The sequence below is a fragment of the Anser cygnoides genome, chromosome 24, assembly GCF_040182565.1.
Source record: "Anser cygnoides isolate HZ-2024a breed goose chromosome 24, Taihu_goose_T2T_genome, whole genome shotgun sequence".
NCBI lineage: Eukaryota > Metazoa > Chordata > Aves > Anseriformes > Anatidae > Anser > Anser cygnoides.
In genome coordinates this window covers 6659120-6677958 of record NC_089896.1, presented here as the reverse complement: position 1 = coordinate 6677958, position 18839 = coordinate 6659120, and the positions used below count along the sequence as shown (strand labels likewise).

Sequence of the window (18839 nt, the reverse complement as noted above, 5' to 3'; positions counted from 1 at the left end):
CTCGGCAGGCTGAGGGTGGTGTGGGGACATGGCGGGGCTTGGGGTGTGGGAGGATGGGGCTGGGGGACAGCAGGGTGCGAGGGGACAGGGCTGAGGGGACGTGAGGGGTGAGAGCTGAGGGGACGGGACCTGGAGGGACGTGAGGGGATGGGATGCTAGGGGACAGGGCTGAGGGGACAGGGGCTGAAGGGATGGGATGTGAGGGGATGGGGCCGAGGGGATGTGAGGGGATGGAGTATGAGAGGATGTGAGGGGACAGGCGTGAGGGGACCTGAGGGGATGTGAGGGGCTGGGGGGACGAGGGGACAGAACATGAGGGGACAGGGGCTGAAGGGATGGGATGTGAGGGGATGGAGCTGAGGGGATGTGAGGGGACAGCCATGAGGGGACCTGAGGGGATGGGATGCGAGGGGACGTGAGGGGACGTGAGGGGCTGGGGCTGGGGGGATGTGAGGGGCCAGAACGTGAGCGGCCATGGCTGAGGGGACGCCGTTGGGGCGGGGCGAGTCCCTCCTCCCGTCCCGCCCCGGGGCGGGGCCGCGCGGCGCGGGGCCGTTTGGCTCCTCTCGGCCGCCGTTCGCCGCTCGCCGCCCGCCCCCCGCCGCCCTCCCGCCATATTGTGGCCGCCGCCGGGAGCCGCCGCCTCAGGAGCCGCGATGGGTGAGGGCGGCGCGGGACGGGACGGGACGGGACGGGACCGGGTGGGGGGACGCCGGCCCGCCGGGGGCTGCGGCCCGGCCCGGGGCCGCCCGTGCCCCTCACCGGGCCGGGAGCTGCGGGCAGGGCTCAGCCAGCGCGGCCCCGGCGGGGCCTTTCCCGGGCGGGGGGGAGCCGGTGCGGCGGCGGCTGGGCCGGCCGGGGGGCTCGGTGCGGGGCCGCGGAGCTCGGCCTCACCCGGGGCGGGTTGCGGGGGGACGGGCGGGGACAGACCTGCGGACGGACGGACGGACGGACAGACTGACTGACTGACTGACTGACAGACCGACACACCGACCGGCAGTTCCTGCCCGTGACCCAGCAGAGCACGGCTCGTCGCCTCACCTCACGGAAATCCTCCCCAGTATCTCCCCAGTTCCCAGCTAAACCGGCCTCAAAGCCCAGCCACAGGCGGCCGCTCCCGGCAGCGCCGAGAGCCCCCGGGGCTGTCCCCGCGCCCCGTCACCGGGATGAGGGAACGGCTCCCGGACACCCTGCAGGCAGCGAGCGTACGGGGGGGGGTTGTGTTTGTCAGCATAAAGCTGGAGATGCTGCAGGGCCCGGAGGAGCAGCCCTCTCGTTAGCTACAAGCAAATAACCGCTGAGCGTTGCCCCTCCGCGGGTCCCGCAGTGCCAGGAGGTTTCTGGCATCCTGGACGTGGTCTGAGACCGAAGCTCCCCGCTCGGGGCCGTGGCGCTTCCGTGAGGCCTGACGGAGCGAGGGGGGTTTGGAGGGGTGAGGGGAGCGGGGAAGCGAAGCCTGCGGTAGGCCTGTTCCACATGAGCTTCGTCTCTGAGGCAAAAATTAAGGTCTTATCAATTTTCAACTGCAGCAGCTTTTAACCAGAGTTGCCCTTAGAGGTCTTAAAAATGCCCTTTATGGAGGGAGGCAGCCTGACCAAGATGTCAGGAGCTCCTGTGCCATCTTCAGCCGCCTCCTGCGAGGCTCAGAAGTGAGCGGCTGCGAGTCTGCAGCTGCCCCGGCTGCAGCACCTCCCCGTCTAGAGCAGCTTCTGAAACTTAATGTGCAGCTTGATGTAAAACCTTGACTGGCAACTTTGAATAGAAAAACGTCCTTGGGCCTGTTGGAGCACGTCTGGAAACTGCGTGCGCTTTCTGTGGCTGAGGATATTCGAAGGAGCTTTCCCATCCTTCCCCCCTCTGCCTTGCGGTTTCTCGTTGGAGCTTGAAGCGGACACGTTTCTGACAGCAGCCATTCAACGCTTCCCACTTAAACTTTTTAAAAGTAACTTTTAAAATAAGCTAAGACTGCTTTTTCAGTGCTCTGGGTTAATAGGTCTGAACTGTGGCAGAAGGCTGCTATACTTCGCAGGGTGTGGGTCGGGGGTGCTGTGGTTTGTAGGTAGCTGTAGAGCGTTGGTCTCACCTCCTAGAAACGCCCGTCAGTTCTTTCTTCATTCACCGCACAGACTGCAAATGTCCGAGTGTCTTTGCTGCGCTGCTCAGCCCATCCAGCAGTAACGTTAGGCTCTCAACAAAACTCTTGTGGCTGATGAATTTAACTAGTTACTTGGCTATTTTGCTTTGTTTGCTTGAGTTCGGGAGAGCAAACATGAACTTTGTAAAGGGGAGCTTGATCATCAAAGTGGTGGGTGTAATAGGGAAAGTACTAATTCCTCCAGCCTTTCACTTTTAAGCTATTGTACTTTTGAAGTCCAGATAAACATGCTTATCAAAGCACAATGCTGCTTGTTTCCGTAGAAAAGCACGTGCTGGGAGGGATGAGCTTTTTGGAATTTTGTAGCTCTCTGCAACTCTATTTCAGGCTGCTGTAGGACTCCTGTATCTCTTGTGGGTCAAGTTTGAGTTGATCCTTGCTTTAGGAACTGTTACAAAGGGCTCCCTGACCTCAGGCGAGAGGGAGTTATACTTCTCAGATCATCAATACGCTCTTAAGGAAGTCTGAAGGTCTTGGGACATGTAAATCAGGCTGAAGGGGATTTATAGGTGCCAAACGCCAGACTTTTGGGGTGAAAAGGTCAGGAGGAAGTAGAGTTGAAGTTCGTGTTCAGAGAACCAGGCTCAAGGACAGCGAGTTCTCCTTACATCGGGCACGGACAGCCAGAGGGAGGCCTAATCTCGGGCTGACCGTGGTGAAAGACAAGTATGCTGCAGGGCTCTTAATTCCTCCGAAGAGAATTTTTGTGCTCCCCTCCCCCTCCGCAGGCAGCAGCGAGGCTGTTGCACATTCCTGCAGTGATATCACGGCCCTGGCTCTCGCAGCGAAAACTGACGGGAATGAGCCAACGGCGACTGCTGCACCAGACAGCCAAATAACTGCGTGGATAAGTGCTCTGTGAGCACACGGTGTACTCCGGGAGAAGCACCCGGGTGGCAGCAGCCTGTGTTTGAGACCGCTCTGCAAGACTGCTGCCTCTGCTTGCTTGGAGCAGGCACTCGGAGAACCTGCAGGAGGACAGAAAAGCAGGAGAACAAAACGAGCAAGCCAGACCTGTGCGAGTGACAGAGCACAGCACTTGGCCTCTTCTCCAGGGTTAGCGGCAGCTGGGTCACTCCAGGGCTGTGGAGGAAAAGCCTCGAGTTGCTGCTTGCTTGGCAGCACTCCTTATGTAGTTGTTTGGTTTCCTTTTCCCTCCGTCACCTTCTGAGCGATGAAGTGATTTTATTCCCAATTTACTTTTCACTACGAAACTATCAAAATGATAGGTTCAGTATAAAATGACAGGCTTGGCGTAGGAACCTGTCCTGGGCTCATGTCTGCCACCAGTTCGGAGCGGCCTCTTCATGCGGTGCACACTGATAATTCAACTGTTTGTGTATATTCACCATAACCAACTTCACTTGGTTTGTGTTCAGGAAGTACCGATTATTTAGGCTTCGCTTTCTACATTCTCAACTAAACCATTAAGTTGTCCTGGACACGCTCCTCTAAAGAAGTTAGGTCTGTGTCTGTAGCTGCTGTTGCCAAGAACCTTTATGCTGTGTTGTAAAGCAAGTGCTTTAAACATCCATGTAAGAATTGACTAAAGACATGCCTGTAGTGACGTATAACGCATTACGTATCTGAGGTTCAGAAGAACTTCTGTTTCTGTTGCTTCTCAGACTTCAGGAACTTTCACAAATAAGACAGGAAACAGAGAATTCACACAAGCACTGCTAATTATCAAGTAAACTTAGAGAGGGTGTACAAACTTATTTCAAGCAAACCTGGGCTGTTACTGCTGTTACAGTTGCAAGACATCAGCTGTGGTCTTCAGAGCCACACTACGCTTACAAAGAAAGTGGTGGTTAATACTTGGCTACGTGGAGAGAGGGTTCAGGTTTTGAGACGCTTCAGGAATGCGTAATGCTGTTTCATTTGTTGCCGTTGCACCGATTTCTGGGGTCGGGGCCTGCAGGGAGGCAGGTGGCAGGGGGTTCCTCAGGCTTTTCAGGCGAGTTTATGGGCTGGAGAAACTTTCTGCCGGGGAGAAGAGATGCGAAGGATGTAAGCAGCAAGGTTGTCAAATGCAACTTTTTAGGTCGTCGATTGTGTTTTGCTCTGATTCGTGGAGCTTAGGGATTTTTCTTTCCTTGTAAGTGACCAAGTTCATGCTGTGGCAGGGAAGGCTTGGGCTGGAAGAGGCCTTTCTGGCCTGCTGCTTGCTCAGTTGGGCTAGCTTTGAGAGGTACCAAGGGGCTGCCAATTGACCGAGATCAGTGCTTTTAGTTCATCAAATGCATTAATTTGCCCTTGTGTAATTCTGCTGCTGTATTGAACTCCAAACACGCGGCTGTCAGCCCTCCTTGCTGGCCAGGTGTTGCCTTAGGTACATGTCCTGTGGCCAGCAACAGGACTGTAATAGATACCGTACAAAGATTACCTTCGTGAAAGGGTGTTTTGGCTTAAAAAAAAGCCTGGTTAGATCTGTGAGTGTAACTGTTCCTCTGTTCTCTCCCTCCAGTCTGACTCAGCAGCACAAGTCCCGATTTAGACGTGCGAGCCCCTGCAGTGACTCAGCTCGGAGGCTCTAATCAGCAGCTGAAAAACTGCTGGAAGCAGTTCCTTTCTGTAAGGCAGAGCAGTGGGGAGAGCGTCAGCTGGAAAGAAGCAAGGCTGGGTTTCTGATTCAGTAACGTTAAGAAGCCGTTATAGTCTTGGCGTGGTAGCAATGACCCTGGAATTGCCTTTCTGGCCGAGTGCTGTGGCTTTGTTGGCTTTTATATGGGTGGCTGCGGGGCCTGAGGGCTCTGGTGAGCCTTCAAAGTCCAACCTTCACCCTGTTTTTTCATTTACGTGGTAAAAACTTTCTCATCATTCAGCATAGGGTAAGGAGGAGGGTGGCGTTCTTTCGTTCTATCGTTCTTTGGCTTACGTGACAACGCGAGGATTTCTCCTCACTGAAGCCGACCATTGCCAGCAAACCTACAGCAGGAGCCAAACTTCTCCGGCCTCCCGAAGGGGTTTCCTTTACGCAGGGAACTGAAAAGGTATTGTTCGGCTAAGCTTCGCCCCCTAAGTTTGTTCCTGTAGTTCCTGCAAGAGAATTCTCAGCTCGCAGACCACCTGAAAGCGTTCCCAGAGTGAATTAACTTGATAAAGCCTGTCTTTGATTTACATTTACATCATAGCTGCCGTGCAGGGAACGGGGTACCCGGGGCAGCTGCAGGCTGCTCGGGGGAGCTGCCGACGGGCTGCGGGCTGAGCGCTGCGGTGCAGGAGGAAGCAGCCTGAGTGTCCCGCTTCCGTGGGGCGCTGCGGGGAAGCCCGGAGCCCAGGACTTGTGCCTGGAACAACATCAGAACGATTCTGTAATTCCAGGGTGTGAGCTGATGCTATCTTGATACAAGGCAGGGCCTGGTTGGTTGTTTAGAGAAGAAAACTGTCCTAGGAGAGGCGCAGCGCAAGGCACTGTCCTAGCGCTTTGTGGAGGTTTGGGTGGCTGCTGAAACTTCGAGCAGCTAAAAGAAACGTGCTCTAGTTAGGTTTCCAGTGCCTCTTAGTCAAGAGCTTTTCTATAAAAGCAGAAAGTTCTCGGAGCGACAATTTACGTTAAGTTGCAAAGTGAAAACGTGTGGCTTGAGCGTTGTCTGCACGTCACTCATAGATGACTGTGGATGAGTGCCTTTCCTGGTCAGGGAATCAGACGGCCCCTCCGGCCTGACTTAGTGGGATCGCCGTGTGGGTAGAATTTCAGTTAATAGTTAACGCTGCCGAAGCCTGGCTTGCAGATATACTGGATGAGCCAGATGTTTTGTGCAGAGAATTTGTGTGTGCTTGGCCTCCTGCTGTCAGTTCTGTTCCACGTGTTCGCGCTTGCTGCAGCCTGGTGCTGACAGCATCAGCTGAGCTCACCACAGAGTCAGAATTTTGCACCTGTGACGTCGCTGCCATAGAAATGGGAGGTGAGGTAACAAATTGGCATTCCCACGTCAAAGTATTGGGACAGGATGGACTGGAAAAAAGTCAAGAGAAAGGACCTGAGGAGGCATAGGTGTGCGAAATAAAGTAGAAGACCAGTGGCGGTTGCGCGGAGGTGTGTGGTGGTACAGCTGGCACAGAAAGTCACCCTGCAGGGGCTGGCTGCCTCCGTGGGGGTTCCCTGCAGTGTCAGGGTGGTGCTCAAAGCTCCTGAAATCAGGAGCCTTACGCTGCGCGGCACAGCGTACACCGAGGGCGTGAGACCTTGCTGCCTGGCCGGCTTCCCTCTCTGCGCTGACAGCCAGCTCCAGGCTGCCGGGGTGTGCAAGTCCCCGGGCAGCTCGACTGTCACATGCCGCTCAGCTATTTGTGGGACGAACTGGCCGGTAATCCCGGGCATACTGCTAAGCCACTTAATCACTTTTTCTTCCTCCCTTTCTTAAAAACTACCTTTTAACTGGGGACTTTGCCTTCCGAAGGGAGGTAGCAAATTTGTCTCTGTTAGGGATTCTGTTGTAATCTTTCTGAATTAAGCTGTTACTCCTTTACGTGCCCGTATTGGCCGTTAGTGCTGGGGTAGTCACATGGATGCTTCACCTACAGAACGAATGGCAGTGGTGAAATTAATTCCTGAACTAAAATCTGTATGTAGATGACGCCTTGTTGGAAGATCTTCTATCTCCTGAAATAGCTGCTACTCGGTCAAAAATAAAGATTTTTCCCCTCTACCCTGGCATACAGCCCTGTAGGAAGGGGGATGGCCAAGGGGGAGCAGGGGCCTGGCTTCTGAGAGCTTCAGGCTGCTTCCTTGCTACGTCAGTGGTCCTCTAGGACAAGGTGGGTGTGTCAAATGCCTTTGCAAGCATGCCAGTTATTCCTCTGAACCTCTTCCTTGCGAGAAGAGAGCTCAGGAAAAAAGGAGCCCTGCTTTGACTTGTTTCAGCCCTCCACTCCCTGGAGGCTCTGTGTGTTTTCCTTGGTGGTGCTGAAGTACGATGCAGTCCCTTTTTCGTAGAACTACTGTGCCCTAAACAACTACTGAAGGGCTTTCTAATACAGCACTGGAATACTGCTTCTTATTGATGAAGAGCTGGTGGTTTCTTCTCAGCCTCAGAGGAGCCAAAAAACTCACAGCCCGCTGTGCTACACCTCCTCAAGCCTTGGCATGTCTCTGGGGTCAGCTGAGCTTCAGAACGGGCTCAGGACTGTTTGCCAGCGGCATGGGTGTTTGTTGCAGTGTAAGTGACCAGAGGAACTTGATTTTTTTGGTGGTGTTTGTCTGTTGCCGTTCACAAGAATGTCCTTGCTGATTTGGCCAGGGAAGGGAATGCCCTCTCAGAAAGCAGATACTGCGAGGAGGAGTGTGACTCTCTAATGTCTCTAGGTATTGTCTTGAAATCCTATAACTGAAAGTATTTTGTTTCCTCATGTTAACGTGAACTCTTCTGGTTGTTTCCTCTTTCCATAGCAGTGAGCCGCTGGATGTCTGTACACTGTACCTGCCTGTCTTTGGCTCGGCTGTGGGCCCTGCTAGCAGGAGGGCAGTAAGGTCTGAAACTTCTCTAGCTGATCTTGGAGGGCTTCCAGAGTGGCTGGAGGCAGCTGATAAGTCAGACGTGGGCTTTCTGTAAGCAACGTGCCTGAGGAGCACTTAAAGGTTGAAGGAGGAGGTATGAGGAGATAGCTGCCGACTTTCACAGGGTGCTTCTTCCAGCTGCTAGGGGCAGGTGGACAAAACACAGATACTGGTGTCCAGCAGACTGCCAGGGAATTGTCGTCTGGTCTCAGGGCTAACGGGCAGGTCGCTGCTCTGCATTATCACTGCTTCCTCCCTGTCCTGGGAAGCGCACAGACGTGAGGCCAAGCGATCTGTCTGATAAACGGGAGAAAGGGAGCGTTTGGGAAGATGACGAAAGGAGTTGATGTGGTCGAAGCAGGGGGTTGTAGCTGGGTGCAGCTGAGGAATTGATATCCTGCTGTGCTCAGGCTACTGCTTGGCCCTGGTTGTTTTTACTGCGCCAAATAGTGGAGTGTCACTTCCCTGACTGGGAGGCAAATACACAAGTAATCAGGTTTGAAGTACTGCGTTAGTCAGAGATGAAGCAGCAAAATAAGTAGGTCAGGTACTGAAGGCTTGCAGTAAGCTGGCAGGGCAAACATGGCCCGTGATATGTGCAGCTTGTCTCTTTGCGGTGTTTTTAGTGGAGTTGTAAAATCAAGGCTGCAGTTTATTGTGAGCTCTGTTGGGTTTTTGCCATGCAGATGTGGTTTGGTACTTCCACAGGCTGCTCCGAAATGCTGAAGTTGATGCAGTCACTGACCGACAATCAGAACGGCCTTCAGCAGATGTTGGGGGGGAAAGGAATGTTGAGGTGTGGATTATTCCCTGATGGTACAAGGGGAATAAGTTCTGCTAATACCAAGCCAGAACTTAGTTACACACCTCCTGAGGACAGTGAAGCTCTTGGAGGAGAAGCCTTTTGTATGGGTAACGTGCTTCAACGTTGTGACGTTGGATCCAGGTTCCTTTCAGAACAGTAAATCTACTCTGCTTCCTACAAACTTAACAACATTCTTGCCACAACAACGCATCACCTGAACTAATCTCAGGATCGTATTCCAGCTTGAAGCTTTTACTTCAGTGTGTAAGAGACCAGCTCTTGCTTTTTACATTAAAAGGCTATTTAATCTGGCTGTTCTTTGCTTTTTGATGTGCACCGACATTCTTGTTGAAAATGATACACTGGTAAAGGAGCAGAGAGTGACCAGAAATCTGAGGCCTTTTTTTCCTCTTCACAGAAACCATGGCGAGTCCTGGAAAGGATAACTATCGAATGAAGAGTTACAAGAACAAAGCCCTAAATCCTGAGGAAATGCGTCGGAGAAGAGAAGAGGAAGGAATTCAACTGCGCAAACAGAAACGAGAGCAACAGGTAACTCTCATCTTGACTAGCTTGTGTACAGCCTTAACACAACCAAGATTGTGCTGCTGCCAAACGGGAATCTTCAAGGATCTGTGCATTAAGGTTTGTTGGCAGTCCTCTTATTTTTCCTGTTCTGAGATCTTGCTTTGCTTTTCCTTTGTACCTAGTACAGAGTGTCGCTCATACCAAGGGCTCTCCAAGCACTTTGTCTTTACGGTACTGAAGGTTTTTGTTCACAGATCCTTGTTTTTAATTTTTGTTATTAATTAGTGAATGGAGTTGCTTCATCAAGAAGCAGGGAGAGTAAGTGAAAGTGTGGGCTGCGTGCATTTCTTAACTCTGAGCTGTATTTTTTTTTTTTTTTTTGCTGGGAGGTCTGTGAAAGTGAAAGGTGATTCTCAGGTGATATGCGTGGCTCAGACTAAATGATTGCATCATCTACAAGCTGCCTTCTCCCTGTTTTCCCTAACTTGTTAGGCCAAATTCTGCGCTTGCCTATACCAGTGCTTTAGTGACTTGAGCCTTTGCATATCTGAGAGCAAGACTTAGCATGTTTTATTATCAGGGTTTAGATGCCAAGCTAGTCTTCAGTGTGCAGAGCTGTTATTAATGACTACTTTTCTATTCAGGTTACGCTTCATCTATAGCTGATGGTATCTTGTTTGGGGAACAAGAATGTCTACTTACGATGACTGTTAATCATTGCTTTCTAATAATGACTCCCATGTTTTGTTCCCTGTCAGCTCTTTAAAAGAAGAAATGTGGAACTGATCAGTGAAGATGCCTCCATGTTTGACAGCCTCCTCGTGGATTCCTATGTTAGTTCTACAACATGTGGGGTAAGGTGCCTCTCCTTGTTGCAATCATGCCTTCAGATAGATTTAATGCTGTGGACTGCATAACACTGATAAACCACAACCTGTTTGTTTTTCCCTGGTTCGGGGAATGTTGCTAGTACTACTACAACAAACTGGAGAAGTCTGCCAGGAAGCAAATAGCGTGCTGTAATCTCAGACAGCGCATCTTTGGATTAATAGCAAGCACAAAATTGTGGTAGGCTGTCTGGACTGTGATACCTTAAATAAGCTTAATGTGACATGGAACTGTTGTTCTGTCTCCTTTGCATCCTTTCAGGAGGGAGTGATCACAAGAGAGATGGTAGAGATGCTTTTTTCAGATGACCCTGACCTACAGCTAGCAACCACACAGAAATTCAGGAAGCTACTTTCCAAAGGTAAAAGTCACTCGTCCCTGCCCAAGGATCTGACATAGGCTTTATTTCAGGAGTATTTGTGCACTTGAAGTGTTTTACAGAAGTTTTTCCAGCTTTGAGTTTGGGGAAGGCTATGATCTAGAAACTTGATAATCTAGTAAATTTACTAACTATTTATAATTGAATAAATCTTACTGAAAGTGATTCTGTGGAGTTGTCCTGCCAAGTTCAGTACAGCTTGAAACCATTCAGGTCAATAATAGTTCATGCTTGTTATTGCCTTGTATTAGAGTTATATACTATTTTGACACTGCGTTGCTATTTCAGAGCCAAATCCTCCAATAGATGAAGTGATAAACACTCAAGGAGTGGTGGACAGATTTGTTGAATTCCTGAAAAGAAGTGAAAATTGCACGCTACAGGTAAAGCAGACTGTTAGGAATTCTTCCTGGCTTGTAGCTGTTAAATCTTTGCAGCTGAGCAGCATGAACCCGCTGGTGCTATTAGAGAAAAGTGGTCTTGAACCCAAAAGATGCAGGTTGTATGATGTATGGGAGAAGATAAAGATAGCTTTAATGCTTGGAAAGGGGCAACAGAAAAGTTATAGATTGCTATAAATTCAGTTCTTGGAAGAATACTGGCAAAAATAATGAAAAACTGTATTTCAATTGCAGCAGAGGGGAATTTATCATTCCTGTGTCTGATGTTGCTGCTGGAAGCTAGTGGAGCCACAGAGTAAGCGTGTAGGGAGCAATTGTGTAAGGAAAAACCTCCATTATTGGAGGCTTTTAAGAACAGGCTAAGTGGCTGTTAGAAGTGACATAGGTAGTACTGACCCTGCCGTGGGGCAGAGGGATGGACTAGATGGCTTTTTGAGATTCCTTCCAGCTTGGTAATAACTATAGTTATCTTGTAGGAGTTAAAGATACTTCCATACATGGAGTTGGATCTCAGAGCCGATGGCTGCCTTCATAATTTTCTATCTTCCCTCTGGCCCAGGGCCATGTATCATGAGGCATCTTTGTAGTGTTAGCCAGATGAGAGGGTGGGCTAGAACTGCTTGCACTGAGTAGATAAAGCTTCCTGTTCCATGTATTTCTGGGGTATGCCTCTCCACTTTCGTACAGGAAAGTGGTTGTAGAGGTAAATGTCTTCACCCGTTAAGCTGAGCCTATGAGAAGGCAGGTGTGGGTTTTTCTTACTGTTCAAGAAAAATCTTTTTCTTAAGGGTATTGAGGTGTTTTGTTGGGGAATGCTTTCTCTCAAGTGTTTTAAGAGAAGATGAAAGAATTCTGGCTGAAATTTAATAGCAAATACCTTGCTACATCAGGGTTATTTTATTCACGCTTCTGTCATTTCTACTTGTTTCAGTTTGAAGCAGCGTGGGCACTGACGAATATTGCGTCAGGAACTTCCCAACAAACAAAAATAGTAATTGAGGCCGGGGCAGTTCCTATCTTTATAGAGCTGTTAAACTCTGACTTTGAGGATGTTCAAGAACAGGTAAGGTTCACTTCTTACTTTGGGGTTAGGGAAAGAACCACAGCGGATCGCACACAGTTAAAATATAATGTTTAAAATAAGTGACTAGTCTGAGAGCTAGCTTCAGACCACAAACTGAAGTGTCTGTTACCTGGAGTTACAGGAAAATGCTTTCTTAGCACACTACCCTTTTCTTCCTCTGTTTGGAAACTGCGTGAATGCTAAAACTGTTGCTGTTTCCTTTCAGGCTGTCTGGGCATTGGGGAACATTGCTGGAGACAGCTCTGTGTGTAGAGATTATGTCCTTAACTGCGCTATTCTTCCTCCCTTGTTAATGTGAGTAGCCATGAATACTTGCCAATACACTTTGTGAAGTCCCACTGTACTGCAGCAGAGCAATATTTGAGCTGGATGAATAGATTCCCTAGCAATGCGTGTTGATGGGAATCAAACCATTGGTACCAGATGATAAACTGGCAGCTCAGACAAGTATCTGATAACTAGTGGGACTTGGTAGATAACATGCCTTCTCACAAACCTTTACACTGCTCTGAATCTGCAGCGGGTGCTGTTGCAGTGTGCTTGCCTCTCTGAAGTCATAGGCCTTGCTGTTTCACTGTGTCCCTCCAAATGCCTGTTCTTGTGCTTATGCTGTGGATTTCAGGTGCTTGTCTGAGTGGGCTTCTCTAGGACTGAGGAAAGGGAAGCAGGTCTCTGCACACCACCTTGCCTCTCAGCTCTCTGGTGCGGTACATCCCACCACAGTCAGAAGATCTGTCTGTCAAGAGTGTGCTCTCCAGTACCACTCGCTGCTTTGGAAGCGATTGTTTACTGTATCCTGTCCTTGGCAAACTGATGCTTTGTCACAAATGACCTGGTTGGCTATACTGGTCCTCCTGTCAGTCCCCTCTCTCAGCAATAACTGACCGAAGCCTTCCTCAGCCCCCAGGACTTACTGTCCCCACTGCAGAGTAGAGACAGCAGTTTGTCAGCTGGTCACTGAGAGGCCATCTCACCTCTGGTGCGAGTGTCTGGGCTGAATTTGATCTTGGAACTGCATTTGACTAACTTACACTTCTTTCTGCAACTTGTCTAGCATGGAGCTTGCCTGTTCCATGTCACTGTAGTGTTAGGAAAATAGCTGCTTGTTCTAGAAGTAGGTGCGTTTCACTCCTCTTGCTCATTGAGAGGCTCAAGTGACAAAGAGCATGGCTTGAGCCACAGCAAGTGGAATAGTGGTTTGACTTCCTTACAGTTGTACAATTATTTTTTTTATTCCCTTGCTGGTTTCCAGCAACTTATGTTCTACACCAAGGATAATGCGTGGTAATTGTCTCTTTAGGCTCCTTACAAAGTCCACCAGGTTGACAATGACACGAAATGCTGTCTGGGCCTTGTCGAACTTATGCAGAGGAAAGAGTCCGCCACCTGAATTCGATAAGGTGAGAGTAAGTGCCTTGTTGGCAGATGTGATGGGGAGACACCCAGCCAAGATGTTTGTCTAAATTATTTTTGGCCGTTGGACTTCTGTAAGATGTTCTGGGAGGGAATAGGGTGAGGTTCTTCCTGCTGAGGTGGATCTTACTGTTCAGCAGATTTTCGAGTGCCTGTTTAATATTCTGCCAACCTCGCTGCATGGCTCTGTTGGCAGCCCATCAGCTTAGCCCCTCGAGTAAGGGGCAAACCCAGACTTCTGTGTAAGTAGCACATACTCTGGGCTACCCTGAATTCTTTTGTTGTGTATGCTGGAAGCCTGCAACTTTGAAATTGAGGCATCCAGATTTTACAGAACAGGACCTCTGTAGCTACACTACAGCTGCGGTAGCTTTCTTCTTGCCCTTCCCTGGTATGCCAGTGGCACTAACAGAAGGTTCTGCTGGTCGTTCAGATCTGTCTCATCCTTTTTTGTTTGGTAAATCTGAAACTGGTTTTAGATCAGTGTGTTGTTGTTTTGTGTTTTTAAAATGAAAGCTTGCTTATCAAAGCTGGGAAGCCTGCAGTGAGGGGTGAAATCTAAATTCAGTGTAAATATAAAAACAAATACTTGAAGCACTTGGAAGTGTAACTGTGGCTGTTCTGAATACTGAGCTTTTTAGGGTTAGTGAGAACAAGAAATGGAGCAGCGCTCTTGCATAAGAAATGTAAGGAGCTTCCAAACTGCAGCGTGCATGGTAGCACTTGTCTCAGGAGTCTGCACTTGGTCCAAGAGGAAGGGATGTAGTTTTAGTTTAGTAGTAAAGCTGTTGAGGTAACTTTAAACCGTGATTACGAGGTATGTAAGCCAGCAAGGAAGTTGCTGACTTTGGGGAAGGAAGCTGTGGACATTCAATATTGTTATCTTGTCAGTCAGCGTGGCCGTGTGGTGTTGGTATGCAAATGTGGTGGTCCTTGACAGGCTGTGACTAATGCGGGGTGGTGGCTGTTGTTGTAGGTATCTCCCTGCCTGCCAGTGTTGTCCCGGCTATTATTCAACAGTGACTCTGACTTGCTGGCAGATGCATGCTGGGCTCTTTCCTATTTATCAGATGGCCCCAATGAGAAAATTCAAGCAGTTATTGACTCGGGGGTGTGTCGGCGACTGGTGGAGCTGTTAATGTAAGTATCTTGCCTCACTGCTTCAGCCTGGTGAGACTGGGCAGCAGTTCATACCCAAATTGTCAGAGCGCTCCCCACCTTGTGGGGGCAGGATCCAGGCACTGCTGTAACCAGCTCTGCTGGGGCAGTTACAAAAGGGTCTGAAGCAGGGTGGGAGCTGTAGGTTATTGGCCTCTTCTTTCTGAGAGAGCCAGAGCATTTTCTAGTGCTGGAGTGCTAGTTAATGCTGTACACCAAGGAGAACTTACTGAACGGAGGTTTGGACTGAGACTGTATGCTAGGGAATGGAATACTAAGTAATGCAGATGGGAGACTGGGGGGAGGATTGCCTAAATATCCAAGTGCAGTGATGTATTTGTTGTCCTTGCACCATCTTTCCTGCAGGCACAATGACTACAAAGTGGCCTCCCCAGCTTTGCGAGCGGTTGGCAACATCGTGACAGGAGACGACATCCAGACCCAGGTGAGGGGGATAGGAATGTTTTACAGGTGCAGCTAAAGAGGAATACAGCTCTTAATAATATGTATGGAAATTGGGAAGTATGGTCTTGTATGTCTGCAGCAAGTTTTCTTAGGATCAAGGTGCACAATTTGCGTTTCTCTTTTTTTTTTTTTGCTACTCTGAAGTGTGTATTTATAGTGCAATTTCAAAAACTCAAACTCTGTTTTTGGGTTATATGGGAGGTGGGGTGGAATACCTTTCTTTACTACATAATGTAGAAGTGCCATTGCTCCCCTCTTCTCTAAAAGGTCAGGGAGGGAATTGCAGTGCCCATACAGCATATTCACGGTGTGAAAATTGAAAGCACTTAGCTTTCTGCCTGATACTGGTGATCTAACTGCTGCTTTCTTTCTCTAAAGGTGATTCTGAACTGTTCAGCCTTGCCATGTCTCCTTCACTTATTAAGTAGTCCCAAGGAGTCAATCAGGAAAGAAGCCTGCTGGACTATATCTAACATCACAGCAGGAAACAGAGCACAAATACAGGTACAGCATTGAGTCTTCTCTAGTACACTTGTAAAAATCCTAGATTCCAAGCTCAGCATTAAGAACTTGCATTTTTTTCATATCTGATGCCTTGAGGCTGTTTTTTCCATATCCTTTATTTGGAAGTTATTTGCAGACTTCTGCACCTAGCCATCTGCCAAACAAAAGCTTTAAAAAAAAAAAATGTGCTAACTGTACCTACAAAGACTGGGCTGAAATGAGTCCCACAGGTTGGATCATTGGAGTAATGAGAGACATGGCCCCAGTTTCTCTATATGCAATTAGAAATGCCCCTTTGAAAAGCTGTAGCTTGTTGAGTTTTAATTATCCTTTCAATGACCTGTGTACAAAGGCAGATAAATGATGAAAGCATTCCTACAGTATTGATGTAATAATAAAGATCTACTGTGCTAGTTACAGAATTGAATATCTTGCATTACTAGGATCTGGCTGAAGAATGAAATGGAGGAATCACTGAGGGGAATAGCTTGGAAAGTTCTTTCTGAATTGGAAAATGGAAGTAGAGATTTTGTTCAGGTTTCTTAATAGCCTCTTTAGAAACCATGTTGTCAATTCAAACACTTACTATTCTCTCTCCCCAGGCAGTCATAGATGCAAACATTTTCCCGGTACTGATAGAAATCTTGCAGAAAGCAGAATTCCGTACGAGGAAAGAAGCAGCATGGGCAATTACAAATGCAACGTCAGGAGGAACTCCTGAACAGATCAGGTACCCGCTGTGGCTCCTCTTAAGGGAAATCTGAATGTATGGTAGCTTCGTCTTTATGGGAACTGCAAGAACAAGTAACAAGGGACTCATTTGGAGAACCTCAGGGAGAGTACCTGAGACACAGGCCAAGCTATACAGATCACATGCTGTGCTGTAAATTGTAGTTTCCTTCTGAATTAAGGATAAGCCAGTCCAAACTACTCCCTCCCATCCCATTTACATAGCTTAGACTAGGCTAAATGTCCAAACTTGATGACAGATTAAAATACAGTGTGGATCTAATTTGAATAGCACCTGCATTTCAAGAAATTTTATTTTAAAAAAAGGGGAGGGGTTGTATACAAATGCAAATAAGTAGCTAAAAATTAGCCTTGCAAAATAGAAATCTTACCTTAAAATAAAGCAATATATTTTAGCTTGACTCACTTCTCCTGTTCTTTATAACTGAGCAAAGGGGATGCTAGCTATCCTGAAAGTGAATCTATGTTCTTGGTGCTCTCTTTAGATACCTGGTAAATTTGGGTTGCATCAAGCCTCTCTGTGACCTGCTGACTGTCATGGACTCCAAGATTGTTCAGGTGGCGCTGAATGGCCTGGAGAACATACTGAGGCTTGGAGAGCAAGAAGCCAACCAGAGTGGGACAGGCATCAACCCTTACTGTAGCTTGATTGAAGAGGCATATGGTAGGTTGTGGTTGGTGGTCTTTGAAAACAACAGATTATATTGAAAGGTCTGATGCTAAGTGGTTTTTGGTTGCTTTTCCGACTAGTGAAGGGATTTGGTATATTCTAAATTAGTCAGTATTTGCTCCAATAATAGATCATGCTGTCTTTTTTTAGAGTCTTAACGATACAGCGTAAGACAAAACACTAGGAAGCAAGAACTATCACACTTACCTGGGTTTCTTAGAGCTGGATGCCAACTGGATAATTGTGGCTCGCATTGTTGGGAATATTAATCAAAATAAGCTGAGCTAAGTAAGAAGTCCGTGACACTTCTTGCTGCAGTTGTGTGATGGAAATCCAGAGAGACGTAGCTTTTCCCTGGAGAGGCCTAATTTGGTGTTTCTTGTCCTGCTCCTAATGCTCTGAGGAACAGTTCCTATTTTGGTCTGAAATGCCCTGTATACTGCCAGTGTCTTTTTTGCCCTCTCACTGTTACATCGTGTGTCCCAGTAAGAATAATTCTTGAAATTCTTGAATACGTAATGCTTGGATGCATCCTGTTCAGCAGTGGATTTAATTGGGACAGCTAAAGCTGTTGCTGCCCTTCTGCTGGAGATTACTGGGACAGGCCCTACCTCCTTCCCCCTGCAACTGCCAAACTTTTCACAGACAGTGATATTAATTTCATTGATGATCAGTTTTGTGCTCGCAGCTCTCTGCTGGAGACTGTCTGCTTTAGCTGTATCAGCTAAACCTACAATTGGAAAGGCATTAATGCTTTCCGGTACAGATTAAATCCACAAGCAACTCTAGAGAAACAGGAATAGTTAGCTTTAGCTGCTAGTGCTGCTCACAAAATGCTATTCTAACACAGACAAGGGTCTTGCAGTGAATAGAGGGAAGGGTGGAGGATGGATTTGGGACAGCGTGAACAATAGGACCTCCTTGTTTCATTGCATTTCACTTTTTCTTCTCTAAGGCTTGGATAAGATAGAGTTCCTGCAGAGCCATGAGAACCAAGAGATCTACCAGAAGGCCTTTGACCTGATTGAGCACTATTTTGGAGTAGAGGATGACTCCACCCTAGCTCCCCAGGTAGATGAGAACCAGCAGCAATTCATCTTCCAGCAAGCTGAAGCCCCCATGGAAGGTTTCCAGCTATAATGTGTCTGGGGGAAAAAAAAAAAAACACAACACCACAAACTTGCCAGAAAGCAACTGGGAGCAGCTGATTGTCCCATTCCTCCTTGCAAATGGAAGGCTGAACACCCACTCCACCTGTTAGGAAACAATTCTTCCTTCAAACAACTAGAAACAGTGCTTTGTCCTCATGGAAAGGAGGGGATGTCTTGCACATTTTTTCTTTTTGCTGCTGCATACGTGTCTTTAATGCAGGCATCTGGGTGGAGGAAGAACACTGAGGTAACAGATTGTACCTCTTGGGGTTTTTTTCTTTGTGGTGATCTCTCCCAAATGTCACTTCTTACCTCGGGTACTTAATTGAGATTTCAGCATTGGGTTGGGTAAGAACACAAATAGAAAGTAAGCATTCTGACAACAATAATTCTGGAAACCTGGGTTGATCTATTTAATTTTTTGCACATATTACTCTTATTAAAGACTCTAATTTGCCAAGAGCAAAGTTTAGCCCTGGCCTTTCTGCGACCCTCCTTCAGTGGACAGTCCTGACAGAGCTGGGCCAAGTTCCCCTGATACATGCTGTAAATGGACAAAGAAGCGGGACGTTCTCCCCCTCCTGGGAAGAGTTTTCTGGGGGAAGGATTCTTCCCTTGGCCTAGATTTTCTTGTTCCCGACGAACTGCTAGTAGCATTTACAAGGAGAAAAGCACCATGACCCCAAAGCTGGTACCTGAAGAGGGCGGGATGCTGGGGTGGTTTCTGAGAGGAAGCACAGCTGCCGCTGCACAGGCTTTGTTTGCATTGCTACTGCTTGGAGTCACAGAACTGTTGAAATGGTGAAACCCATCCTCATCTTTACTTGAAAGCTTTTTTTTTTCTCCTGTGAGAAAAATTGTGTTCTGAGTTCTGGATTTTCTTTTTTTTTTTTCTGACCTGGGCTGGGGGGCATGGTTTAAGGGCTGTGTGTGGTGCTGACTGCGGCGGCACCGCGCCTCAGTTTGGGGTTTACCCCAGTCACATCAT

The 18839-nt window shown here is 48.2% G+C and overlaps 1 protein-coding gene across 5 annotated transcripts; it reads left to right on the top strand.

The window, feature by feature from the left end:
• Positions 1 to 506: 506 nt before the first annotated feature.
• On the top strand, positions 507 to 18674 carry KPNA6 (karyopherin subunit alpha 6). Of its 5 annotated transcripts, none has more exons than XM_048049589.2 (14): positions 507 to 660; positions 8879 to 9012; positions 9747 to 9842; positions 10138 to 10237; positions 10544 to 10638; positions 11588 to 11719; positions 11946 to 12034; positions 13041 to 13140; positions 14130 to 14293; positions 14678 to 14756; positions 15155 to 15280; positions 15883 to 16010; positions 16516 to 16694; positions 17656 to 18674. In XM_048049589.2, exons 1-14 carry the CDS (start codon positions 657 to 659, stop codon positions 17838 to 17840), a joined length of 1611 nt encoding a protein of 536 aa, XP_047905546.1. In that variant the 5' UTR covers positions 507 to 656; the 3' UTR covers positions 17841 to 18674. The 5 variants fall into 5 exon arrangements, with proteins under 5 accessions (XP_047905546.1, XP_047905542.1, XP_047905544.1 ...); XM_048049585.2 differs by having other exon boundaries at positions 8879 to 9105; XM_048049587.2 differs by lacking the exon at positions 507 to 660 and adding an exon at positions 1492 to 5148 and having other exon boundaries at positions 8879 to 9105.
• The last annotated feature ends 165 nt before the right edge of the window (positions 18675 to 18839 follow it).